This window comes from Fukomys damarensis, unplaced genomic scaffold (assembly GCF_012274545.1).
Source record: "Fukomys damarensis isolate Sample0158 unplaced genomic scaffold, DMR_v1.0_HiC HiC_scaffold_19, whole genome shotgun sequence".
In the NCBI taxonomy this organism is placed as follows: domain Eukaryota; kingdom Metazoa; phylum Chordata; class Mammalia; order Rodentia; family Bathyergidae; genus Fukomys; species Fukomys damarensis.
This window is the reverse complement of record NW_022900931.1, coordinates 19,331,562-19,359,376: the sequence shown is the minus strand read 5'-3', so window position 1 is coordinate 19,359,376 and position 27,815 is coordinate 19,331,562. Positions and strand designations below refer to the sequence as shown.

Genomic DNA, 27,815 nt, shown 5'->3' with positions numbered 1-27,815 from the left:
ACTGATCACTGAAGTACTTAATTACTACTTTCAGTTTTATTTTTTTTAACCTTTGATTGTGATCTCAGCTTTTGTGAACCTTCCATAAGATTTTTTATTGCCTGGTAAACATATGTAACATAAAACTTGCCCTTTAAGTATACAGTTGAGTGACATTGTCGATCTCCATTGTTGTGCAACAAAACCCACCCATCTCCTGAAATTTTCCTCATCTGAGACTGAAACTACACAGGCACTAGATATTAACTTTTCATTCTCTCTTACCTGTAGTCCCTGGTAACACTTCTACTTTCTGTCTCTAAATTTAACTATTTTGGGTTCCTCATATATGTGAAATCATATGTTTTTTGATCTTTCATATCTGTCTTATTTAATTTCTTCAAGTATTCATGCACATTTGACATGTGACAGAATTCCCCTTTTCAAGGCTGAATAGTATTCCACTACTTATGCATGACAGTTTATTCATTCATATATTGATGAACATTTGATTTGGGATGTTTGTACCTTTTGGCTATTGTGAGATTCTGTGTGTGTGTGTGTGTGTGTGTGTGTGTGTGTGTGTGTGTGTGTGTGTGTGTGTGTGTGTGTGTGTGTGTGTGTGTGTGTGTGTGTGTGTGTGTGTAGGTGTAGGTATGGCTCTTTGATTTAAATCTTGCTTTCAGTTTGTTTAGATATATATCCAGAAGTAATTGCTGAATTATTTGCTAATTTTATGGCTTTTTTCTTTTGTATTTTTTCCTTTTTTGTGTGCTAACCTCACGGCTTAAGGTAGCATCTCATTGTGGTTTTGGTTTGTGTTTCCCTAATTGTGATGTTGAGCATCTTTTTACGTGCTTACTGGTCATCTGCACATCATTTTTAGAGAAACAGAAGATCTTTTTAAATAGAATATTTGGAAATTCCTGGATAATTTGTACTTTTACATTTTCTCACTTTAGGCAGACATGTAATTTTTCTCCTAAATAACAAATAATAAATAAGAGTATAAGTTCTCTGTCCAATTATCATCCTGGCATTTGAGTGTTAGCAGTCTTAGCTTCTCTTATTAGGTCCATTTCCTTAACCTTGCTAGTCTACATCTTTGCAACCTAAAAAAACAGAACAGTAAGATCACTTGCCCAGTACAATTATTGTGCAGGTTTAAAATACGCAAAGCATTCTTAACACCGTAACACGTCAACATGAATTTAAAATCTGCTAATAGCATTTGCTAATACAATATAATAAAATATGTTAGTGCTTACAATAATCTAATCTGCTTAAGTATTTCAATAATGCTTTGTGCTTCTGATGCTACTATTCATCTTAGCAGCACTCTTCTGCAACTTCGTAACAAATACAAAACATGTTTTAAAATATCAACTTCCTGGGAATTAGCACAGTAGTTTTCAAGAAGTATGTGTTGTTGACCAAATGAAGGAATGAATAAATTAATGCATACATGTGTGCACACATAGGCAATTTTGCATTTGACCTGTATGGGTTAAGAGTTTCAGTATGTGACTTTTCTCATAACTCCAAGTGAACCCAAAATATGTATTGCCTCAAACTCTATTGGATTGATATTTAAAGAACTGTTAAGTCTACGGCCAAGTATTGAGTTAGAGGAGAAGGGCAAAAGTTAGTTTTTTGTTCATTTTTTGATGGCTAGATAATAAACTACATCTGTGATGTTATCTGGACTTTGTTTCTGAAGGTTGTTTTTTCTGATTCATTCTATGACTTTAGCTGTGCTGTGTTGCTTATTTACTGTCAATAAGATAACAGGAAATAATATTTACTAATTAAATTGACTCACCTCTATCAGGATATTTATAGAGGACTTTATGAACACTTTATTAAGTTTTGAAGAGGTGGGATATACTAGAAAAGGGCAAGATGAATAGAGTAAGTCGATACCATGTTGATGCTTTAATCAGTAAAATTTCTCAATTATAACGAGAAAATGCTGCTGGGAAAATATATGTTTCCTGTACTAATATATATTCACTTCAAATCGGATTGGCTTTATCCTCATTTTTCATCACTTTTTATTTTCAAACTGGCTGGGATCTTAGGTTGGTGTGCACATGCTAATTTCAACCAAACATCCAAGTGATCAGAAGAGGAAAAGAGATGATCCAAATAAAAAAGAGAAATGTTAGATTTTTTAAAAAAGCTAATTTGTCACTTCACTCATCGAGCATGAACTGAATAGACTTCTAACCCTTAAAATACTTTTTTCCCCTCTTTTTATTGCTCAGAATCTTAAGAGCTTTATCATTTGCAGTCATAAAATGAAAATATACACCAAACCCTCAAAGGGCAAGTATGAAATTAAATTATATTTGGGCAGCTGTAACCTTTTAAAACGATCAGATTCCAGTTAATGTATTTCTTCCTGTTCCAAGTGCTGCCATGGTGTTTGATGGTGGGAAGCAGTCCAAAGGGCATTGGGAGATAATAAATTCACTGTAAATTTCACCCCAAGGCATGTCTCGATACACCAAGGCCTCCATTTAGCAAGGCTGACCTAAAACTCTTGTCACATCCAAAGGTCATTTAGGTTGGGGTTGGTGTGTCCCATCTATCTTTCCTTGATGTAAAGAGTGACAGTTGAAGCAGGATTGAGCTCATAAACAGTCATCTGAATATAAAAAAAGAAGCTCTCTTTGGAGGAGGAGGGGAACTTGAAGCGAGAACTACCCTTTAGAGTGCGGCTGGCGAAGGCTGTGCTTTTTGCTAAATCAGTGAAGGGTCGATACCGTTTCATAGCTTCTGTTTCAGAAAAGCCATTGACGTGAAAGGAGCATTACTAGGTTTGGTTGATTTCGAATTAAGTACTCTTTCCTCTTGCTTTTATGATTATGTTTATTTCCAAAGCTTGGGAAAATGTTTAGTATTTTTGAAAGAACCTCATATGCTCAACTACCCTTTTCTTTAAAATAACAATACTGTCACCCCTTTACATTTTTTAAAATTAGTGAAATAATGCATGTAAACACAACAGGAGAAAATTCAATTTAAAGAAATAAAGCTTAGTATGGTCCAGGGAAGCAGTCATTTTTCTGTCTATTGCCCTCTTAATCTGTTACTTAATTATGGTAAAAATATTTCTAATACCACATTTACCATGTTAACCATGTTTAAGTGAACAGTGCACTAGCATTAAGTCAGTAGTGTTGTCTATGTGTTACTGCTGTGGCTAGGACATTTTTCTCATCCTGAACAGAAATCCTCATTCCCTGCTGCTGCTTCTCCCCAGGGCTTTAGTGGCCTCTGTCTCTTTTTTGTCTCTCTGGATTTACCAACTCTAAACACCTCATATTATAGATGACATCATACAATATTTGTCTTTTTATGACTGGCTTATGTCATTTAGCATAATGTTCTCAAGTTTCTTCCATGTTGTATCATTTATTTTTAAGTCTAACACTCTAAAGATTGACTTAAGGTTTTTAAAATCACGGCATCTATTTATGGACGGATGTGTCGTAGATAAACAACTTCCTAATCAAAATAAGCAACAGATTTTTAGAAAAATATCAGACAATACTAGATGTAAATAATGGAAATTAAATTATTGTGAGTTTCCAGGAGGAAAAACATTATAAATCTTGTCAGGAAGGCAGAGGTAGGTGTTCATTAAGTTCTAAGTGTCTGGAATAATGCTTGGCACATAGCATGTCCCTAATAAATGCAGAGTCTGCCCAAAAAAGTATACACCAAGAAAGGGAGACCTTGTGTAAGTATTGTAATATTAAACTTATTGAGACATCACGAAATTAATAGAAGTAACCCTTGGGTCTACAATTTTAAGAGGTGCTCAAAGTGGTGGCCGTGAGCTTCCAGACATTTATTAGTGTGGCAAACTGCTGAAGTGTGTGTACATTTTCTGGCAGACTCTGTATTTATTGAATGAATAAGTGAATTAAGTGAACTGATGTAAGGCAGGAGAATCAGAGTTAAAGTAGTTATCTCTCTGCGCTGCTTTGATGATACTTGAGAAGTATGTCCAGAACAACTGAAGGAAGTGTTGTGATCAAAGAGGTTAATAAAAGTAAAAATGCGTGAAAGTGTGGGTCGCCGTGGCAGTGTGTATTTATTTTAACTGACTTAAAATTATAGGCATTTTGGATACTGTAAGTGGTTCACTTTTGCTGTACCTATCCCTTTTAATGTACTAGAAAAATCAAGTCTGGTGACCATGCATAGAAGCAAGGAATAGAGTTCCATGTGATTAAATCCTTAGTCTAAATTGTACAAGAAAGATCAAATATTTGAATAAGGACGAGACTCAGAATGTTGAAAATTATGTGTCCACATTTATAGTATAATTGGTTTTGAATCAATTTTAAATAATGTAGAACAGCAATTAGGTACATGTTGTTCCAGTTATAAGTGGGTTGGTGGTTAATTTTCCCTATTAAATGTAAACTAATCTCATAGAGCTATAAATCCAACTGTGTCATCCCTTTTCTTAAATGGCTGGCTCTCTCCATCTACAATTCCGACACCTCTGCCACCATCATGGAACCTCACTGGCTTCCTGCCAATACTGTGGACTGGTCAGGCTCCCTCTCACCACAAGGTCGTTCTTCCACTCCTCCCTGCTCCTGGTGTACGGTTCCATCAGCTTATGGGCTAACTTCTGGGTAAAAATAGTTCCAGGGAAGTCCTGCCCGAACTGGATACCAATAACATGCTCTTTTCCATGCTCTCATAGTATCACATACTTCTATTATTTGATATTTACCACATTTGCAATTTTATGTTTCATCTGAGTACTTGTTTCCTTGATAACTTTCTTGTTCTGTGTAAGATCTGTGGGGCTAAAATCATAGAATAAAGCCAGGACTTTATAAATATTTTAAATCAATAACACATGAGTAAGTATAATAGCTTTCTCCATGTTCCATTATATTGTCCCCTAAATTTCTTTAGAAAAAAAAATTTTAAAGTAGCAAATGGAAAAGAAACTAAACTGAAACAGTTTTGTACTAGCTGTAGCCAAGAGGAAAAAGACAGACAAAAAAATGCTAGAAGAAAAGTTTGTCTCGGACAATTCTCCCTTTTCTCCTGCCTTACATCCCTAGTACTATGGTTCTTGTCAGGGGTACATGGCTTCTACCAAAAGCCCTATCCAGTTACTCTCCAGAGTTTATCTAACTCTTCATATTTGTCTTGGTTATTTTTATCTCGTTGCTGAGACAAAATACCCAACACCCAAAGTTAAAGGGGAAAAGGTTTATTTAGCTCACAGTTTGTAGAGATTTCGGTTCATGGTTAGCTGCAGGGTGGCCTGGAAAGGGGGTGTCACAGAGGAGAAATAGCTCATGGTGGATAGAAGGCAGCAGAGCAATCAAGAGACCTTAGCAGGTTCTTTCTACCCCTTTCATACTCTGTCTGGGCTGCAGTGATTAGGAAGGTGCCAGGCCAATCAGTGGACTGATTTAGTAATTACACATCCTTAATCCCAGCATCACACACTAGATTTAGACACCTCTGAAAAAGTCCCACCTTTGATCTCATGAGGCTTGAGGGGACATCTAGACACAAGCAATAACATACTACATGACATAGTAGTTAGGAGCCCTGTGAAAAATCAGAAAGACTTGCATTCCCACCTCAGCCCTGTCTTTTACCTTTGTGACTCTGAGCAGCTGACTTTTATTTTCTCTGGGACTCAGTGTCCCTTCCATCGAATAATGATGCCTATTTCCCAAGCTTCTGAAAAACACTGTGAGAGTGTGGCTCAGTGAGTGTTCTGTATGCTTCGGTTATTACAATCTTTACTGCTGTCGTTCAACCTTCTATTCCAGTTTCACCCAGAATTTAGATTTATCTTAAATTTTGGACTTGAAGAGCCAACATTAATATTAATATGCAATACATTTATTTTAAGAAATATACGGGGGAATAGGAAGGAAAAGGTAAGGCAGAATCAGTAAGAGGAACTTCTTCTTTTTTCTCTTTTAACTATTACACCTGTTACATATTTATGCGAGCTAAAAAAGTTTAAGCAACTAAAAAGTAAAAAACGCTTAAGTAGCTGCGTGCCTTCTTCAGGACAGTAGAGTTGTGTTACCGGGAATTAAGAAGACTTAGCCCTTGAATAAGTCTTCTACTATGGTTCTGGAAATTATCATTATTCACTGAAAATGTGTAGGAAACTCCACTTTCTACTGACCTGCAGGTAGGGGAACTCCACCTCTGCCCACTGCAGCAGAGGGAGATGACTTTACATAGTGCTGATGTTTGGAAAGTGCTTTCCCATAGGAACACTGCTTCCCAGATGATAAGTTTGTACAGCACATGATACAAAGGAGAAATCTAAGGCACTCACGCTTCTGACACTACCTGTTGTTTAACCCTTGGCAAGTCACTGAGCCTTCGTTTCCACCATGGATGCACAGAATTGTTGTGATGATCCCAGAAATGGCAGGCAAAACTTCTAGGATAGTGATTAGCACATCACAGTCACATCAAAATTACAGTTTTTGTACTTCCTCTCCTCGGGTGTGCCAAGCATTACCAAGCACCCAGCAAGTATGTACTGTGGAAGTGAAGTATTTTTTATAATATACGGTGTAACATGTTGTTTTTATGTAATATGAACTGACACACAAGTTCTCTTTATATCAAGTCATAATGATTTTGTAGTGATTTGATTACTGTCCTCCCACCAGCGCACGCACATGTGTGTGCACACACAGACACACACACAATGTATTGGGATAAAATGAACAGTGATTTTATAATCATGAACTGAGCCAAAGAGAAGCATTTGCTTTAAACATCTTTCTGGTAATAACCAGGTTTCCTATCTTAAAAATGTGCATTTGATAAGGACAGATTTTTTTCCCCATTGAACAAGCATTTCTCTTCTTGTTGCTTTGAAAGGAGTTTCAGCAGAATTTCCCCCTGAATTAAACTAATTAAAGATATAAGTATAGTCGCTGAGATGTAAAGAGATTTGAAGAGCCTCCCAGCCTGTGTCCTCCTTACCTTGCCAAATGGAGATGTATTTACTGGTTGGTGACCTCAGGGATAGGTGCAGAGTGTTCATCCTCCCTTAGTAATGAACAGCAAGTCTGGAGCAGCATAAAAAGGGTCAATCGAATAGGTCATACATCATATGGGGAGGCAGATGTTGGAAGACATTGTAATGGATTACTGTGCGGTACATGAAGATGGCTTGGGGAGTAGAAAACCAGGGCGGGAGGGAACGAAAGAGAGTTAAACTATCGGTTGGTGGTGGTATTTTTTTTTTTTTATAACTCTCATGAAATGTATCTGATTTTTTAAGAAAATGCTTTCATTATCGAAGTAAAAATGTTTTTCCCTTAGCTGTTCAAGATTTATTAGTACATAATAAAATGCAGCAAGCCTTTAAAAAGCCAGTATACTTGAAGTGCTGCTGCTTTGTATGCTTGTTTCTGCAATCTGACAGAAACAGCAGGAGAGCATCTTACCTGTGGAAAAGGTCTTAAGATCTAAGCAAGTTCAAATGTACCTTTAGTTTTTAGCCCGATGCCATCTTCACACCCTCGCAGCACTCCACCCCTCATTTGTAGCTCCTTATCCCATCCAGGTATCGCATTTACTGAAATGGAATTTGGAAGAGAATAAAAAGACTGTCAGTGTGCTATTAATATTTACTGATAGCAGCTTTACATAAACAACATTATAACTTTTGTGTATTTTGGCCTTGTAACAGTAGAACTATGCTACGGTCACATACAACAATTTGCTTTTATCCTACCTTTTTATCGGCCAGGGGTGATATTTCTAAGGAGAGCCAGGTCATAGTAATGGGAACTCCCATCTTAGAGCCCCCTGTTTCCTCAGGCATGCCTGCCCGAGTGGCTCACCTGTTTGCTCTGAAGGGAGGACGTTTCTGATGTTGAGATGTTTCTTTTCCACTTGTGGCATGTCTTCTGCTGAAACCACTGAAGTTCACTTTGCAGGGGCTTTGTCGACTTACACCGTGTCCTTCTATGATCTGATATTGAAATTCCTATGCTCTAGCAGCTCCAACTTATTTGATTTTTAAATTATACTTTATTGACATAGTGGGCATTAGCTGTCTGTTGTATGCATAAATCTCCTGTAATAAATCTGCATTTAGTTACTCTTTCATTAAAATGTCTTTCTTATTTGCCCTCAAGTCTCCTTAGCCATTGGATCCAAACACAGCAGACCCAGGATCCCCCATGTATCTCCTTGAAGTTGGTGTTCTCAGTGAGTCTAGTCCCTGGTGTCCCATGACAGTCACTCTCTTCACAATGAATTTTTCTACCCTTTCCTATTCACTTTCCCACAGGATCTGTGCCAGAGCTGGTAAAGCAGCAGAGAAATGATCCACCTCTACCCACTTCTATGGCTTCTCCCCAAGTTAGAGAGAGTTTTTCCCTTCTCCTCTCTCGCCCCATCCATTTCACCCTCACACAGGTTAGTCCAAGAATATCCTTCCTGAGGGTGTCTAGTTCAGTGTTCCGCAGGAGCCACCTTAGTGGCTAATGATCGTCTTCATTGTTCAGTGTCCTACTTTGCTGATCCCAGTATTCCTTGATGTATAGAAAGGACACGGTGCCCTTTATAGCCCACCTTGCACTTCTCCTTTAGGGTTTCTGCAAGGTAAAGAATAAAAAACTTGGGCCAAGGATTCGGCTCAGTGGCTCCACTGCCTGCCTCACAAGTGCAAGGTCTTGAGTTCGATCCCCAGTACAAAAAATAAAATAAAAAAATTAAAAAAAAATAATTAAAAATAAAAAACATATTGTACAAGGATATATAAAAATTGGCTTCAAAGGAAACTGTTGATTTGTATTACTTTTCCAGTGTCGTTATTATTGAGAACCTTGTGATAGTGAGTTCATCCTGATATTAAATCACACCCTGCAAGTCTCTGTTAGGGTTTTCCCTTTAAAGTCCAATTCTAATACATGAAGAACTCTTATAACTCAATTTGTCAGCCCAACTTTGTAACAAAGAGCAAAAGATCTGAATATATGTATTGCCAAAGGAGATAGAAGAATGGCTCATAAGCCCATGAAAAGATGCTCAGTGTTATTACAGGAACTACAGTAAGGTACCATTTCATATCTACTGAAATAATACTAAATAGTATCAAGTGTCGGCAAGAATACACAGTCACTAGAACCCTCATGCATTGCAACAGGAACGTAAATGAGCTTAGCAACTTTGAAAAAGTTTGGCACTTTCTTTAAAAAGTAAACATGAAATTACTTATGACTTATGTGCATGACTAAGCAAATTCAGTATTAGGAATTAGCCGAGAGAAATGAAAATACACAAAGACTTGTACTGGAATGGTCGTAGCAGGATTAGTCATAGTAGCCTAAAACTGGAAAAAAATCCAGGTGTCCATCAACTACATAGATGGATGAACAAGTGCTCTGTATCTACTCAAAGGAATATACTATTCAGTTATACAAAAGGATGGATAGATGACTGATACGTGCTACAACATGCAAAGACTTCAAAAACAGTGTACTCAGTGAAAAAAGCCAAATCTATCTTTAGTTTCTTCTCACTTTGCCCTAGTACTGGTAACAGAAAGCAGATTTACCTCACAGCTGGCCTGGAATAAGTAGAAGGAGCAAGTTCTTTTATTTTAAAAAGAAAAAGGAAGGTCTCTTTTAAAAAAATTTTTTTTTGTATATGCACAGAGCATTCCTTAAATATTGTGTTGGTTGATTTAAAGTTTTGACTCTGACTTTCCATGTTTTGATCCTTCTGGCTGGAATATCCTTCCTTCTAACATTATTTTGCACTTTCTTAAAGACTTTCTGTCTCTGTGATTTTGACTGCCCTACGTACTGTATATAAATGGAATTGCACATATTTGTCCTTTTACAACTGATTATTTGCTTAGCATGGCTTAATATCTTCAGGGCTCACCTATGTGATACCGTGTCAGAATTTCCTTCCTTTCTCAGGATCAATAATATGGTATATGTACCATATTTTGTTTACTGTTCATCCTTTCAGAAGTATTTGGGTTGTTACTATTATGTCATGATTGGGGTAAGTGCTGCTGTGATCATGGATATATAACATTCTTTTTAAGATCCTCCTTTTAGTCCTTTCTGGTATATAGCAGAAGTAGGATTGCTAGGTCATATACTAACTCCATGCTTAGTTTTTCAAGGAATTTAGGATTTTTCACAGTGGAAGCGACGTTTTACCTTCCTACCAGCAATGCACAGGTTTTAATTCCTTCTATATCCTTACCAACACTTTCTATTTTCTATTTTTTGCTAGTAGCCAGACTAATGGGTATGAAATGCTATCTCGTGCTTTTCATTTGCCTTCAGGTCATTTTAATGGTTTGTCAGCTAGGAGATAGAACATAATTTATTAGCCAGTTTATTAGCTTGACATATAAATTATGAATTTTTATATGTTTGGCATGTGATTTTCCATTTGCACTTTTACCCTTACAGTCAGCATATTTAAGGCTTATGCTGCTTTACCTACAACTCGAAGAACATAAAAAGGGAATGTTGATGTTACAGAAGGTGCATATGCAACAAAAGTTGTTCTGATAATTTTCTATGGAGAAACATTATGAAAAATAATGTGCAAACCAAATTTATTCACACTGAAACATGCTAATATGTTTTGAAAGATTTTCTCCAGTACATTAGTCTCTCTTTACACTCCACATTTAAGTTACATTAAGAGGCTGAAATTAAGCTATAAAGATAACACTTATGGAGCCTTGAAATTGCTTTCTGAATTTTTTTTTCTCACAAATGCTATTGTTCCTTCTACTAAAACAACCTAAGGAAAAGGGAAAAAAAAAATTTTTACATATCAAATTTAACATACCTTTTCAGGTTTTATTCAAACTGTAAAAATATATACTCAAGTATTTTAAAAACTAATAAATTACAAGATACACATTTTTAAAATCTTTATTTCAAGTATTAACATACTGTAAATATGTTAAATATTACTGTCAAATTTCAAACTCTGGCTAAATGACAACCCATCTCTTCCTTTTCTGTATATATAATTGTCCTAGAAAATGCTATTAATCAGGAAGATTTTAGCTCTATAATTGTCTTTGTAAAATTTAAATCTAAAATTTTGTCATGTGAAATTTTGGAAGTGCTACTATTTATTTTGGGACTTTTTGGACTTTTTGGACTTTCTTGGTCACCAAAGAAGGTAAAGGACTTCACCCTTATCCTTGTACCTACTTAAACTCAGGTGGAGAATTAAAACAACCTCACTGTTCTCATTTCAATAAACACTAAAATGTACATAATTCATTTGTATTCATTTATTATGTATTTTTATACTGTGTGTGTGTGAATGTGTGCCTGTGCATGTGTGTATTTGATAAAAAATTTCATGTGGAGTACAAGATACTCCTTCTAAAACACAATTTATTCACCAAAAACAGTATTAAATTGTTGTGTATTCTCAGCACTTTCCCTTCAGATAATGACGGTGTAATAGTTCACAAGTTGGTTTTAGAATCAGTATTATCATATATCATTTTGAAAAGACTTTGCAGTTATCGCCTTAACTTTTTTTCCCCCCTCTTCCAATTTTTGTATTCATCTCTTATTTACTGAGAGGAAAGTAGGTTATAATTTGAGGGAAAAAATACTGTTGGAAGGAAGAAAAAGAGAAGGTGCAGAGGGATGGGAGAAACCACTTTTCACTGTCTTCACAATAAGGTAGTCCTTTCTTATCTCCTAATCTGTGCCAGCAGCAGAGGAAGATGGTTGGGTCAAACCACTCAGTGTCATGTACTGAGAGATCCTGGGTAGGTGATTGTATATAGGCTCTCCACTGTCTCTGCCTGGGTGCACATAAGGAAGATCCCAGAATAGATCCTAGTTGAAATAGAACATTAAAGATCTAGCATTCCCGTTACTGGGTATATGGCTAAGAGAAATAAAATCTGCTTGTGGAAAAGAGATCCCCATGTTCATGTTCATTGCACTGTTATTCACATAGCCAAGGTACAGAATAGCCTGTCTTATCAGTTATCACCAGAGGGATAGATAAAGAAAATGTATACCTAATGGAATGTTATGTAGGCCTAACAAGGCAGTCTTGTTATGTGGAAAACATAGATCAATGGGGAGAGACTAAAAGACAAGTAGCACATGATTTTACTTGTACCTAGAATCTAAAGTCAGGTTGACTAGTAAAAGGCAAAAATGGAATGGTGATTACCAGGGATGGGGGAGAGTGGGAAAGTTTGGGACAATGAATAAGGAAATATATTTTTTAAAAACTAAAGAACTGAAAGAATCCCAAAGCCCAGTTCATATACACTAACAATCATAGATCCTACTAAATACCTTTTGCTCTCTGACAATAAATATTTTAGATGCAGCAATGAAATAGTACACCTTCGTTTGACAGAAAGTAAGCATTTCTCATTTCTTTAAAAATACCTCAGAATGCCTGTGTGATTTAACTCTTTATCCTGTTGTCTCTTGAAATGTTAACTTTTTCAGATAATTTTCATCCATTTGTTTGTACATATTTTCAAAATGAATTATACAAATACTTTTAGACATAGGATTAAAGGAATATATTCATATATATACATATATTTTATTATGTTAAGATTTTTTAATTCATATTTCTTTACCCTCTTAATGAAATGAGTGAATGTAAATTTTACCAGTAACACAGATGAGCTTTTCTAATTCTCAAATAGTAGAAATGTGCCAAATCCCTGGCAGATTTTTAATTTGTTTTCTACGCAGTCACTATCCTTACTGTCTATATATTAAATATGTATTAGTAATGTACATTTGTTAATAACAAATATTACTTTACACTGCCCATTTTTACCTCTATTCAATTCTATTCCCTTGCGTCTACTGTTTTCTGATGAAGCACTGAAGAATGGGACCTAATTCCTGCCTTCAAGGAGTTTTCTAGTCAGTCAGTGGTTTGGGGCAACAAATTATGATAGATATTTTTGTCAGTGCTTCATATTTTCAATCCAAATACTCCAGCTGGCTGTTAGACACTAGGCTGGTAGCCAATGGGAGAAGCTGTGTTTTTAGCAATTTGGAGAAAATGTGCTATTAGGGAGAAGTGGCAGGAATTCACTCTATGAATTAATGCACTTGTTCAGCTTAGAATTTAAATAGGCTGTTTTGTGGAGTTTCTCCTCTCCTGGCTGGATAGTAGTTGCTTAACATATCCAAGTAATGTCATTGTTTTCCTAAGATTGCATTTAAACTGTTGTGTATATCTGTGGCATAAAGCCAGTCTGTCCAAATATAGTACCCTTTTTCCCCTCCAAAAAAAGCATCGTTAATGGGTCCAGATTAAAATACCTATACTTTACCATGCCCTCGAGGTGTTTTTCTCTCTGACGCCATACCACATCATAAGAGCTCAGTAGAAAGAATGCAGAGAGACTGATTATGTCTGTCTGGGATAGATGCAGTGCAAGCATAAAAGTAGAGAACAGCACAGTCTTCTACTTCAAAAGCAATGTTTGGACCTGGGGATGTAGCTCAGTGGTAGTAGAATACGTATGTAGCATGCCTGAAGCCCTGGGGATAAAAATTTCCAGCACAGTATAAAAGAGAAACATAAAGGCAAGAAGGAAACGTGCCCGGAGGAGCGCTTTGAGGAAGTCCGCGGTGACACGGTTCCAGTGTCTTCACTATCACAGTGAAGGTTTATGGGAAACCTTTCTGGGTGAATTAGTTCTTTCTTTAAAAAAACTGTATTTTGGCTTTTTATAACGATATTTAGGATGACTCTATTCACAAAGGAGAATATATGATAGACAAATACAGGTCGCGTTTGCAAAATGAAGACATGCTATGAAGTATGTTTTTATCCCACTCTTCTGTTTCTTTTCCTCAGTCTTTTGTTGATATTATTTTCCCTCGTGATTTTCTCAACAACTCTATCAACTCAAGCTCATGTGGACATTGTGACTCCTAAATTTCGATCACCTCATAGGTTAAGTCCTTGCTGTAGCTTTCGTTATAAACACCATGTGTTTAGCTTTCCCTCATTTATTTCCAGCTTACCTTTTGCCTCTCTTCGACACTTCCAGATGTCAACCTAGCTGAAGGCCGGTGCTGCTGTGAACCGTTGTGTTCCAGTGAGGCCACAGTCCTTCCTCCCACGCACGGCTCTATGCCGTCCTGTGTACCCCTCTGCAACAACTGCTGCTTCCCGCTCCCGTGCCTTTCTTTAAATTGTACACAAGAAGTTTCCAGAACAAAACCTAGCTAAGGTCTTTCTTTTTCTTTTTTGTATTTTGATTAGCATATGTTTACAACACGGAATAAATACACTCATCGTGGGGAAATGGTACCTACATATATTGTATCTTGATCCTTTTTACTGCTCCTCCTCTTCTCCTTCGCATTAACCCCATTCCCAGTCCGCCTTCCTGTTCCTTATCGTCTTTTGCTTTGCTCTTCAAATTATTTATACTTGCAGCTTCTCATACAAGAAAAACCATGTGATAGCTAATCTTCTCTGTCTGAATTATTTCCCTTAGCTTTACATTCTCAAGGTGCATCCACTTTGCTATAAATGATTCAAAATTTTCTGTTGTGATTGATCTGTTACAACTTGTGCTGCCAGAAACACGGCAGTGCATGTATCGCAGTAATAGTAGGCCCATAACTCTTTGGGGACGATGCCCACAAGGAGTATACCTGAGTCAAATGAAACTTTTAGTTTTGGTTTTGTGAGGAAACTCCATACTGATTTCCGTAGTGGTTGTACTAGTTTACGTTCCCACCAGCAATGTAAAGGTTCTTCCTATGACCTAGCTAGAATTTAATGTGGAGTTCTGGATAATAACTATTCTTTGGGGAGTAAGATAGAATCTCAGTGTTATTTTTAATTTGAGTTTCTCTAATGGCCAAAGACGCTAAAAAATTTTTCCTGTAACTATTGGCCATTTGTGCTTAACTTTATACGTGAAGTATTCATTTCAGTTCTCTTGTTATGACTGGGTCTTTTATTTGGGAGAGTTTCATTAACTTAAATTCTTTAGATAATCTAGATTTAGTCCTGTGTTTGAGGAGGAGTACTCCACAAAACACTTTTTCCATTTTGTACAGTGGCTCTTCACTCTGTTGTTTGTTTCCTTTGTTACGAGAAGTTTTAAAAATAACGTAATCCCAGTTGTTAATTGTTGTCATCGTTGCTTTTGTTATTGGTGTTCTGTGAAGAAAGTCCTTGCCTATGACTATGTCTTCAGGAATTTTACGTATTTTGTCTTCCAGCAGATTCAGTATATCTGTTTTCATATCTTGGTCTTTGGCCCATGTTTATTTGACTTTAGTACAGGGTGAGACATACAGATCTCCATTCATTTTTCTGCCTATGAAAAAGCAGTTTTCCTGGCACTGTTTGTTAGAGGCTCTTTTCTCCAGCATGTTTGGCCCCTTAAACCTGAAGGTGCCTGAGGTTGTTCTGCATCCTCAGTTCTTTACAGTTGATCACTGCGTCAGTTTTTGTGCCAAGAACATGCTGTTTTTATTATGACAGCTTCGTAATGTAACTTGAAGCTGAATATCATGATGCCTCTTACTTTGTTCTTGTTCATGGTTACTTTGGCTATTCTGGGGTCTCTTCTGCTTTCAGATGAATTTTAGGATTGTTTTCTCTAGTTCTATGAGGAATGCTGTTGGTATTTTGATGGGAATGGCATTATTTCTATATCATTTTTGGTAATATGACCATTTTGACTATCAGTTCTAGCTATCAACAACAGGGGATATCTTTCTGTCTTCAGTCTCTTCATTGTACTATAGTTTTAATTATATATGACTTTCATTTCCTTGGTCAGGTTAATTCCTAAATCAATTTTTTTTTTTAAACTACCCTGAATAGGATTGTTTTCCTGATTTTTTCTTCATGGGTTCATTATTGATGTATAGAAATGCTGTTGATTTTTGTGCATTATTTTATATCATTACTTTGCTGAATTTTTTTTTTATTAGTTCTAAGAGTCTTTTGTTGGAGTGTTTTGGGGGCCATTTAAAATTTCATGTCATCTGCAAATAAAGATAGTGTGACTTGGGCCAGGAATTTAGCTCAGTGGTGCCACTGCCTACCTCAAAAGTGCAAGATCCTGAGTTTGATCCCTGGTACCCAAACAAAAAGGATAGTATGACTTCTTCCTTTCCTATATGAAGATTTAGTTAAAAGGACATTCACTTTGTTGATTTAACCAGACTCAGAGTTATGCTAGCCTTGCAAAATAACTTGACTTGGACCTTGAAACTAATGTTAGGAATTCCTGGTGACTTCTAAACTTCTTTAGAGCAATATATTTTCTGAACTTTATATTAAAAATACAAATTATTAAAATATTAAATTTCTCCTTTCTCCATATTTTTCACATTTTATTTGTCCTTCTTTCTACTGTCCTCGGAAATGATCTTTTTAAAGAAACAATCACCAAAGATCAGGTTGGAATCTATTAATTACTTGGTATCTTTCTAGTGCTCATGTGTTGGTAAGAATTTTGTGTCCTTCTATATATTCCTATAAACAGCTCTTGTGTTTTCGCAAGTTGTTCCACCGTCTACATTTTTGTCTCTCAACATTTTTAGCTCCTTCGAGAATCATTGTTTTTTCTGCTAGAGGAACAGTTAAAAAGCCAAAGCTTTGGACAAAAGCAGACCTAAATTCTAATCCAACCCTAAATTTCATGACCTTGAGGAACTTCTTCCATTTCAATTCAAAGGCACATTTTAGGACAGTTTTACTCAGATGAACCTTGATTTCATATTTGAAAGGGCAAAACTGATGCATTATTTGAGTAGGGGCAGAAGGTGTATGTTTTTGTACTCGAAGTTTCTATTATCTCTAACTTTTAAATTTACTACTATGTTTCAGTGTATACATTCATATTTTTAGTAGTGGTTCATTACTTCTTTGAAAGGTGTGAATCTGTCTGTAGTGGTTGATATTTTGTTATTGAATCACCATTTATGGAAAACTGGTCAAAATATTTATCTAGATAACAGATAAAAAGTTTTCAGTGTTATGAAATCTTAAAGACTGAAACTAAAGTCATGAATAACTGTTTTGTTCATGTATTTATTCTCACCTACAGACATTTATTCCATGCCATCTTTAGTAAATTTTGTAATTTTAGTTAGGTAAAATTAAATTTATCTACATATTGTTATCCTGTAGAAGCAATAACCAGTATAATCATTTTCAAAGACAAGGACACAATATATAATACAATATTATAAAGCCTAATATAAAATACAATTTATAAAACATACTCTAATCTGTTAAAATAGTTACATTTTAAAAATTCAGTATGAGCGCATATATTCTACTGGACACATTTTTAAATTTCAAAGTGATATCTCTAGGATATGTGGATATGTTCTAAATAAGTTCAGAATAATAACCAAATAAAACTATTTTTCTGATTTTAAATGTGTAAGTTTTTAAAATTTATGTAGCCATACACCTCAATTCTAACAGTTTAAAAAATAAACTCCAAAATCTTCATATTTGAAGTTAATTCTTTTTATTGTAATCTAAGAAGTAGGAATTAAATCTTTTTCTGATTGTGTGATAGGATATACATAATTATTCTAAAGATTCTTTTGCAGACAATCATTGTTGACAATCAGAAAACACTTTAGTGTAATGTATGATGTTCCCTATTTCTCTGGAATATATCTTACATTAGTCTGCATAAAAATCATAACTTTATCACTAATTTTAATGTGGTGATTTCATTTAGGTTATAGTGTCTGGAAACTGAACAATGCGTGTATTTTTCTGTTTTCAGTTTTCACATTTCATTTGTGGTGAAACCCCACTTAGCAGGTTCTATGGCTTATCCTGAGCAATTTTATCCTTTGAGATTTCTCTTTCAGAAAAAAGTCAGGACATTCCAAGAACTATTTCACAGTAGAGAAGTTTCTATCTTGTATAGTAAAAAACTGCCTATGGAGTCTGAAGACAAATTGAAAGTAGGACATTGGGATATGTTGTATACATGCACACATTATAAAATATAATAATTGTGTTCTCAACCAGATTGTCAAACATTTTACATAATGCTAAATGAAGATGACATGAGTATTAATCCTAATGTTCGACGTGACTATTGTAAAGCAAGCTCCTTGTTTTTGGTTACTGTATCATGTAGCTATCATTACAAAAATTTCTCCTTTTAGTTTATTAGTAATTTGTTAAAGATCATTTTCTTGATTTTTTTTAATGAAAACTATTAAGTGATAGCTTAGTGGAAGCATGTGCATTATGGAAAGTCTTACTTAAAATTCTAATCCTCAAGATAATTTGAGATTTGTCTGTTTATATAATGTAAACACATGAATTCTGGCAAGCATCCAGGTAATATTTATCAATGTAGGTAGATTGACCAGATGATGCTCTTCAAATACTCTCCTTCTGGTCCTTCACAACGCCTTTTCTCTATTTCTGTGCTGCTGTTGCTGAGAAAAATTGTTACAGGTACTCTTTTCAATAAATGAAACAACAAAGGCATACAGGAATTGAACCAGTAAGGGTAGTAAGAAAATTACTGTGTATACAAAGCTGCCTTCTTTTTTAACACACTGTGTAAATTTAATGTTGAGCAAAAAGAGCGCTTGACCAAATAATAAGATACGAATGTTTTCCATAGACATTGGAAAGAGTAAATACGAATGACTGTAATTTGCTGGAGTCTGTGGACATAATGCTACTGAGAGCCCTTACATGAGGCACCTGTCATGTCTCCCCTGAGAACTAAGTCGTTAAGTTGAGGGTGACAGCTTCTTTCTTTAAATATTCCAGGACATAAATGAAATTGCCCATAGGAAAATACTACATCTGAGCATAGGTACTTTCTGAAAGGTGCATTTATTTTGTTATTGATAGTCTTTTTTTTTTTTTCTGTCTCCTTCTCTTCTGTAGCAGTTATATGCTGCCCAGCTAGCTGCAATGCAGGTATCTCCAGGAGGGAAGCTCCCAGGCATACCCCAAGGCAACCTTGGTGCTGCTGTATCTCCTACCAGCATTCACACAGACAAGAGCACAAACAGCCCACCACCCAAAAGCAAGGTACACTTTTGAAGATGCTCCCTTTCTTGCCACTTAGAGTTTTCCTTTTCATATAATGGTATTTATTGAAGGTCTTTTATATGCCCGCAACGGGGCTAAACCCTGGCTGTACGTGGAGGTATGAGTCCATTAGGAGCAATAGATGTGCGTATAAATTTCCATACATATATCTAGAATTTAATTCAAAAACATGTATTGATAGCTATAATAAAAACTCCAAGTGACACAGTGATTCATCAGGTGATTAAACTGGACTGAGGAAGGTTACAATCATAAAAGTAGATACTTATACAAATAGCCACATAACCATACTCTGTGATGCAAAGTAACACATTTTACAGAGGAATGCACAGATAAGAGTACATTGGAAGTTATTAGGGGGAAGAGATTAGCTTCAGTTAGAAGTGACAGTGTTTGCCAAAGAAGGAGCAACTGAAATAGATCTTAAAGCATAAGTAGGATTAGGACATATGGGGTGTGTTTTTTAAATATCAATAACTGTTATAATGTGATAAGGTATAGATATAATTTTAGATATATCACTGATCCACTGAGGTTATTATGAAAAGAAATGAAGATAATAATAGTATTAGATATAAGACTGTTTAGAAACAGTTTTGGTTTTAGCACTAAGGAAACATATCTTGAGAACACACGAGGAAGTATTGAGGAAATTCACATAATGCATGTTCCTTAGCTTAAAAGGAGAGAGAAACAGAAAAACTGTTCTGCAGTATCTATGTAATTTATATTTTGTGTTTGTTAAGGTCTTCTTTATATGACGTTGTATGAGGTTGTTTGTGTACAAAGTGAGAAGAGTGGCCCCTACAGTAGTGTTCCCTGAGATTATTCAAGACCATGCCTGACTTTTGCCTAAATTAGAAGATTTTACATTTACTCCCAAAATATGTTTTTTGAATTATCTAGAAAATTGCTTCTGTTTGCAACTCTGTGAGTGCCACATGGAAATGTCTGGAGAGTAACAGGGCAAGGGTAATCACAGTAGTTAACAGAAGCACAGAGAGGAGAGGATTAGAAAATATCGGAAGAGAAAAAGTAATTTTACCAACATCTCTCTCCATCCCCTGGCGGACCCACCAGGATGTCTTTCACAGTTCTTGTTTTACTATAGAAACTGAATTGAGGAGAAGAGGTTATTCAGCTGAGAAAGGACACTCCAGCCTTCCTCTTCCCCGAGCTCCTTAGTCCTTTACACGTTCTTATGCGAGAAATACATGTGGGAGTATAACTTAAGCTGGACAAAGACTTGGGGCCTTGATTCACTACCACTATGTATAAATACACAAGAAAAAGTATCAGGCACACTACAGTGACATTAGAGAATATACCCTTCTACTTTTTGAATCTATTTCAGCTGTTTAATGGGCCTTCTATGTTTGCTTAATGTATGTCTACAGCCTGTTCTGCTTTTCTTTATAATCACAGCAGCATGTAAGGTTTTAAAATTCAGTAATAATTATAACATTTATTGAATACAATTTAATTTTAAGGCAGTGATATTTTGGTGTCTCCATGGCCCAGCAGTTTTAATGTATTACATGTACAAGCTAACTTTGAGTAAAATAAATAGCTGTAGCAGCATAGTTCTTTTTGCACACAGATACATCTGTGAGGTGTTGTTCTATGATTTTTCTGTTGATTTATTCGTGTGATTTCATATCAAGTTTCAGAATAATGCTTTTCATTGTTTTAGGATTTGATAGTATGTAATTCACTTTTGAATGACTGATGGATTTTTTCTTACCCCTGAACAACATTTTATCATTAATGTTTTATTACCAAAGTAAGTGTGCAAATAATCATTATGCTTTGGACGCTAGATAGGCTCTTCCATTTATATTTCTAGTCACTTACTCATTCAGTCATCCATTCAAACGTTTATTGATCATTTGCCGTCACAGCAGTTTCTAACTGTGGAAAGTACAAAAGTGACTGAAGGTTTTCTTTGCTTTGATTAGAAAACTTCTTCACTATAAAAGACTCCTAAAAACTCTGTGCAGTATATTAAAATGATGCCACATCTTATGGTTTTACATGCTTATTACTGGTGAGAAAGTACATTGTTTCTTTTGCCATAATTATACACAGTTAACAAATATAACTTAGTCTGTCTTTGAAATTACTTTTTGAATATTAGCCTTTGTGAATTTTTTACATATAAGAAAGTTTTCAGAAAAAAATAAACTGTATTTTTCCCCATCAGCCACTGTAAAAAATACATAACGTTTTAATGAGGAATCAGTGTTCTTCTTTAAAATAATGGTTAATAAAAATATGTCCTTTCCTCACTCAGTGTCATCTAGCAAGTAACCTGTAACCTGCTTTATGTCAGAACGATTTCTTAAATCTGCTGTGTTAATTTAACTCAGTGGTAAAATGTAGTATGTTAAAAATAGCATACCAGTAAGTGTTATCACTGTCATTTAAAGAAGAACCTGCCCCCCAAATACAATCAACAGTAAATAAAGAGGACTAATTATAATACCTGAATTTATTTTCTTGCACCCTGAAATTGATATTTATACATAGCATAGTAAACATTTTCACTTCACAGAGCTATTTTCCTCAAGAGTACTAGCTAGCATTTGTTGTCATATTTATGTTTTTAAATAATCAATTATTAGTGTCTTGGGTAATTTCTGAGTTGTTTTATGGGCAAGTTTTCATGTCTGTCTTACTATAAAACAGAATGATTTTGTTTGAGGGCTTTGTGTCATCTGTATACCTACCTGGAATGAGGCAAATTGATAGTTTAAGTTAAAAGTACATTTGCTGTTTAGAGCAGTGGAATTGTAGGTCACATCCAGGTGATAATGTCAAGATCATGATCTTATTGACAACTGTCAAAAATCACCCCTTCTTTCCACCTTATTGCCTGCCCTTCTTGCTGGGTGTGCCTTTGCTTTTGCCTCGCAACTCCAGAGAAGGACGGAAACAAAACTTATTTGCAATTTGCAAAAGATGGAAGGGGGGAATGAAAAGGAGGGGCTCCAAAAGGCTGTAAAATTGTACAGCATGAGTCCTCTGATGCATGCTGTTTTCAATCTGCTGTGTGCCAGTTGGAGGCTTGGGGAGTGTGTGTGTGCGAGAGAAAGGATAATGCTGAGAAATGATAGAGTGGCTGTGACCTCCAAGCTCAGCCTGGAAATCCAAGACATTGATTTCACTTAGCATTCCTGCTGAGAAATCTGGCGGAGTTCAGTTGTAATAAAAGAACAAGATTCTGTTCTAATGGTAATGGCGTATGACAGACATATCACTTTGTCTGTCCTTAGCACCAGAGAGAGCAGCATTGGAGAAAGGTCAGCTGACCTGCCTGTGGCGTTGTAGGAGTGCTGTACTGAGCTTTGAACTGCCGCCTAGGAACATAATTATTTATAATATTAAATGATAAAGAAACCTTTAGAGGACTCACAGTGAACCTCTAAAAACTGCACACAGGAATTGTGTTCTGCGAATGTGAAAACATGAAAAGAAATCTGCTCTATTCAAAGTCTGTGTTTGAGAACATGGATAAACTTGCTTAATGCCTAGCGCATCGTTGAACTTTATCATTTGTGAACTCTGGATTAATACCTGACATATTACCATTAGTTAATGTTTTTAATATCTAGGCTTTATTTGTCACAAGCCAAAAACACATGTATATTTATGTCACCTTTTTGCCAAAAACAATATGATAGAGAATTAAGGCAGTCAGTGGGTTTTTAAAAATTCCTCAGCAGTTATAATCTTTCTAAATGCATACACATTTGTTTCCATAACAGTCATTTGAAAATTTCCCCCCTGGATCCTACTCGAGAAATATTTTCCTTTCACTGACTGACATGTACTCTTCACCAGTGCTCACGGAGCTCACACATAACTCATGGCTGAGTTTATAGCTAAGTGTTGGTAAATAATAAACACATGTTCTATTATTTCAAATTCTCGAGCCTCTCTGTAGAAGAGGTGTGCTATGTCATAGAAATTTTGCAATTTTACTTTCTCATGGTAAAGAAAATTATTTAACTGAAGCATTGTTGAGTGCTATTGTTTGAATCTCATATGCAGCGATAATTGCTTTGAATTTGCTTATTTATCTGTAAAATATTTACTTTTTTTTTTTTTTTTTTTAGTTTAGAGTCTGCTCCAGAATGGACTCATATACTGCACTCTTGGCCACCTTTGATATTTACCACATATTTATTTGTTTAAATGATTTCCTAAGTTTATTGCTGCAGTCTTTTAAGAGCCTCTGAACAGCCTTTGCTGTGTGATAGTATGTGATCTTTTGACACATTTGTTTTGTAAGAATAAATTATTTTAAAAATAATAGAAGCAATTTAGTACTTAAAATCATTAACTCAGGAGGGAGAATATTTATACTCATTTTCACAGACAGCTCACAACTGTTATGAAAAGCAATTCCACGTTATCAATGAGTCCTATGTCCTAAGTGTACCAAATATGTGAACTTGCCATTTCAAACAATTTGCCGTTGTAAAAGTAGCCACCCCTTTGGGAAAATTCGAAGGACAGCTTATAAATATGACTAAATGTCTCTTGGTATTTGGTGGAGACTTATATATTGCCTGTAGCAACCAAAAGTATTTAGTTTGAAAAGCTGATGACAAGGGAGAATTCCTGGGTGCTTTTCTTTTAACCTTGCAGTGACCCTAGTCACACCCCTAGTCACCGTTGTGTCTCTGTCAATAACAAGAACACACAGATTGTCTAAATCAATTTTTCTGTTCTTTCCAAACACTTCTGGCAGTGATGTTCCCATTTGCTCAGCGGTAGCAACCTGGGAGTTATGACAAGGAAAAGAAACAAGCCAGAAATGGCGCTAACCAGCTGACCAGACACAATCCCATCCTTTTCACTGCAGTTGCTTTATAAATATGGCTTCAGATTAAAAAGCTAGAACTGGAATTTTATTACTGTTTGATCCATTTTCATGGGCACAGCAATGCAGATCTTTTTCAAGTTGGTGGCCGCATGCCTGTGTCAGCAGTCACAGTCAGTGCTCGTGACTCCTAGGCACCTTCCTTTCTTTGCTGCAAAGCTACCAGTCACATAGTTCATGCTATGGAGTAAACACATCTGTAGACGCTGATATGCAGGGTCAGGTTTTGCAGTTTATTACTAATCTTGGCGACACACACAAGATTACTTAGTGATATACTTGGAAAATGAGAAGTCAGATGATGATCACTATGCATCTTGAGTGGGGACAAGTTCTGAGAGATTAGGGAAGTGAAGGCATTTTTAGTAATTTCAAACAGTGTTTTATAATGCCTATGGAGAGGAAAGAAAAATTACAACAACTCACATGAAGTATAGTACAATCACAGCCAATTCCAAATAGTACCATTGCAAACTATACAAACATTATTTTTAATATTATATATTAACATACTTTAAAGATAAAAAGAAACATCAAGGAATTGTCATCATTTTTAAATGGACCAGGAAGTGTTAAGGCCACCACAGGATTATTTCCATGGTGAAAAGTTCAAATGCACTGCTCAAAACTGCTCAGCAGAGGCCCAAACTGCGCACTGCTCAGTATATAAGTGTACTCTCATTTAATATTTCTCATATTACATCTGGCCATGAAATATTTTGATAGGGGAAAGGGGAAAAATAACCAAAATATGTCATGTAAAGGTATAAGATCCCACTGATGAATGTAACTATTATGTATCTAAAATATACCAATTTAAAAAATTTTTAAAATGACTAAGCACAGAGCCAAGGTCATAGGGTCCTTGCAAAGGGTGAAAATCACATATCATATTGCATTGTATGGTTTTGTACACTCAGAGCTCCGTGATTAATAAAGTCATTATTACTGCCCCCCCAAAAAAACACTTTGAGTAGTAGTAGTTTCCAGTGACTACCAATATGTAAATACCCATAGAATTCTGTTGTTTGACTTATGCTTATAGTTGTTCAGATCAAAATTTAAATAATCATTATTCACTGCACAAGGTGAGAATTAGTCTGAGTGCAGCATCCCTAAGTAATGTACGGTGCTGAAACAGTATTCATAAAAGAAGAGCAGCCATTAATCTACATGTCAGCATCAAATAAAATCACGATCGGTCCTCAAACTGTTGGGCCTGGTCCTTCAGCAGATTCCATTTTTCCTACAACTTCAGAACAGAAAGGGATATTAGTCTGAACTAATTATGACTACATTGAAATTGGCCATTTTCTATTCTTAGGCTTTAAAAACACTGTCAGGCAAATCAATTAAACATTCAAATCTCCCTAATACCTTGTTCTGTGTAGCTGCTTTGTGCTTTCCTGAATAGCTGCTGAGCACCCCTTTTCCCCCTATTTCAGTGTCTGTGAAATAACTATTTTGTGAGCCTTTGAAATGTGCTGCGGATGAGTCAGTCTCAAGAGGTACATTCATTTAAGAAGAATCACCCCACAGACTTGAACAGGAAGCATGGCCTTTACTGTTACCATCACTTCCTGGGTGGGACATATTTACAGTGGAGATAACATAGTCACTCTGTCATTTTAAGTAAAATAGTTCTCCTTTTGTGGTCTCATGTTACTAGACAGCAATATGTTAAACGAAGTGTTATCAACAGAACCCCTGTGATGAGCTGCCTCCTTCCTTTTTCATCTCTGTTCAGTGGAAGGGATTTCAGACAGCCAGGGACAACTTTTTTCCAAGCTCGAGGGTATTAAATAGCCAAACAGATCCTTTGACAGCATACTATGACTCGAACAGGGAGCACTGGCTACAGTAGCACCCCAAAACAATACAAATTGTAAAACAAAGAGAATAGTTATAATCTCAGCATTAAATAAAAAGGCAAAGCACACAGAGGGATTGAGCTGTAGTCCTTTGAATCCTACTGGCCTGGGCACTGCTGCCTGGTGTACTGATTTTATTTTGACAGGAACCTGTCTTGAAAACAGCATGATGAGACATTCAGAGCTTTTTAATAATGCAAACCATGGGGAAAGAAGGATATGCAGAACGTGTGCAGACGAGACGACCCATAGAATCTGGTTTTATAAAAGAAAGCTGCCCTTTAAAATAGGTGTAACCTAAAGGAGATTCACTGTCTGAAAAGCTGTATGTTTAAAGCATTTTAGTATAAATATCAGGCAGTTAGAAATCGAAATCATTTAGGGTCGGCAAAACAACAGTATAAAACTGCATCGTGATACAGCAGTAGATAGATAGTACAACCTCAGTGAACACCACAGCTAAAAATGCCAAGTCATTGTGGTATTTTTGTCAGCAGCCATGAAGGGACACTAGTCTGTAGTTATCCTTCCTTTGGGAGAATTAATTATAAATTTGGCTTTCTAAGATACTTCAAAAGGATTGAGACCCTTTATTTGCCGCCCTGAATTATTGATCTGCCGCACGTGAGGTGTTGCTGGTCAACCTCTCTTCGTCACTTTAGCGCTCACCTGTACCGGAAGTATTTGAATGGAGGCACAGAGGATGCTGCCAAGCCTCAGAGTCAATTACTCCTCTGTCTCAGTTAAACGTACACCACTTACACATTCTTTTTAACAAAGTAGGAAAAATCTTTCAGTGCTCTTTCTCATCAAGATTCCCCAAAGATTAAATTTCATTATAAAATGACAGTAAATACTAATGCCATATTTAGATTGATGGAAAATGGAATGCCTACATATTATTCATAAGATTTTATCTGAATTTCTCTGAGAGCAAATATTTCTACTGATATTTTAAAATGTTAAGAAATAGCACAAAGAAATTAGTGGTTCAACAGAGATAGGTGTGAAAGTAACAAAATGGAGATGTAGCACTCTAAAATGAAGACAGACAAGTTCAAAACCCCAAATATTCAAAAAATGTTGTTTAACAGATGTGTAAGACATTTTATTTATAGAATTATGGAATATGAAGTCTGAAGGAAGCCCAGAAACTGTTTGGTCCAACACACAATAACCTAGCAAAGAGCTCAGTTTTTCATTGCTTACCTTCCCACAATGAAAAGGAGCCACCACTCCATTAGTGGCATTATTTTATTCAAAGTAACTCTTAATATCACAGTGTTCTTATTTAAATAAAAGTGTAACCACCTTCCCAGGACATTGCCTTGTTCCGCTGAGTGAGGGCGACCTTTGTATTTGTTATTACTTGCTCAGTTGCACACGACACAAAACCCACCCCAAACTGGATTAAGCAAAATGGAAGTATATTCGTTCATATTTCAAAAAGTATTCCGACTTCAGGAGTGGTTTAATCACAAACTTAAGCAGCATCACATATCGTTGGCTTGTATCCCTTAACGTTCCTTCCTCATTCTTTTAAAAGACAATTTTCAGTATCCATAGCAGCCTACGCTGACATCTATCACTCATGGATTCAGCATGTATTAAAGCCTAATCATGTACCAAGTTTAGGTTAAGCCAGTAGACCCACAGCTGTGAACAAAGCGATTCATTCTCTTCAGATTTTGCAATTTAAAGGTAAGAGACAAACTACGCAAATCAGTATCTTCCTATGGAGTAGTGAAGAAAATAAAACAGTACAGGACAGAAAGTGCTACAAGAGGAGTTCCTGAGAAATAAAAATAAGGGAAGGCCTCTCTGACAAAACACCTACAAAGTTCTGAGAAAAGGATATTCCAAACAGAAGGACCAGGAATCTCACAGACCCTAACATGTGAATAAGGTTGATGAAGTAAAGGTTGATGAAAGCCCGGGACAGCTGGCATGGAGTTTCC

General features: G+C 36.0%; 1 protein-coding gene across 18 annotated transcripts in view; it reads left to right on the top strand.

The window, feature by feature from the left end:
• Positions 1-27,815, top strand: part of Sox5 (SRY-box transcription factor 5) — a 936,135-nt gene that overhangs the window by 850,519 nt on the left and 57,801 nt on the right. For 16 of the 18 annotated variants that reach the window (XM_033766292.1, XM_010615329.2, XM_010615302.2 and 13 more), the window contains one exon: positions 18,931-19,077. The exons of the other annotated variants lie outside the window; for them this stretch is intronic. In XM_033766292.1, the coding sequence (XP_033622183.1) occupies positions 18,931-19,077 (147 nt within the window). The remainder of the gene's footprint in view (positions 1-18,930; positions 19,078-27,815) is intronic. 18 annotated transcript variants of the gene reach the window in all.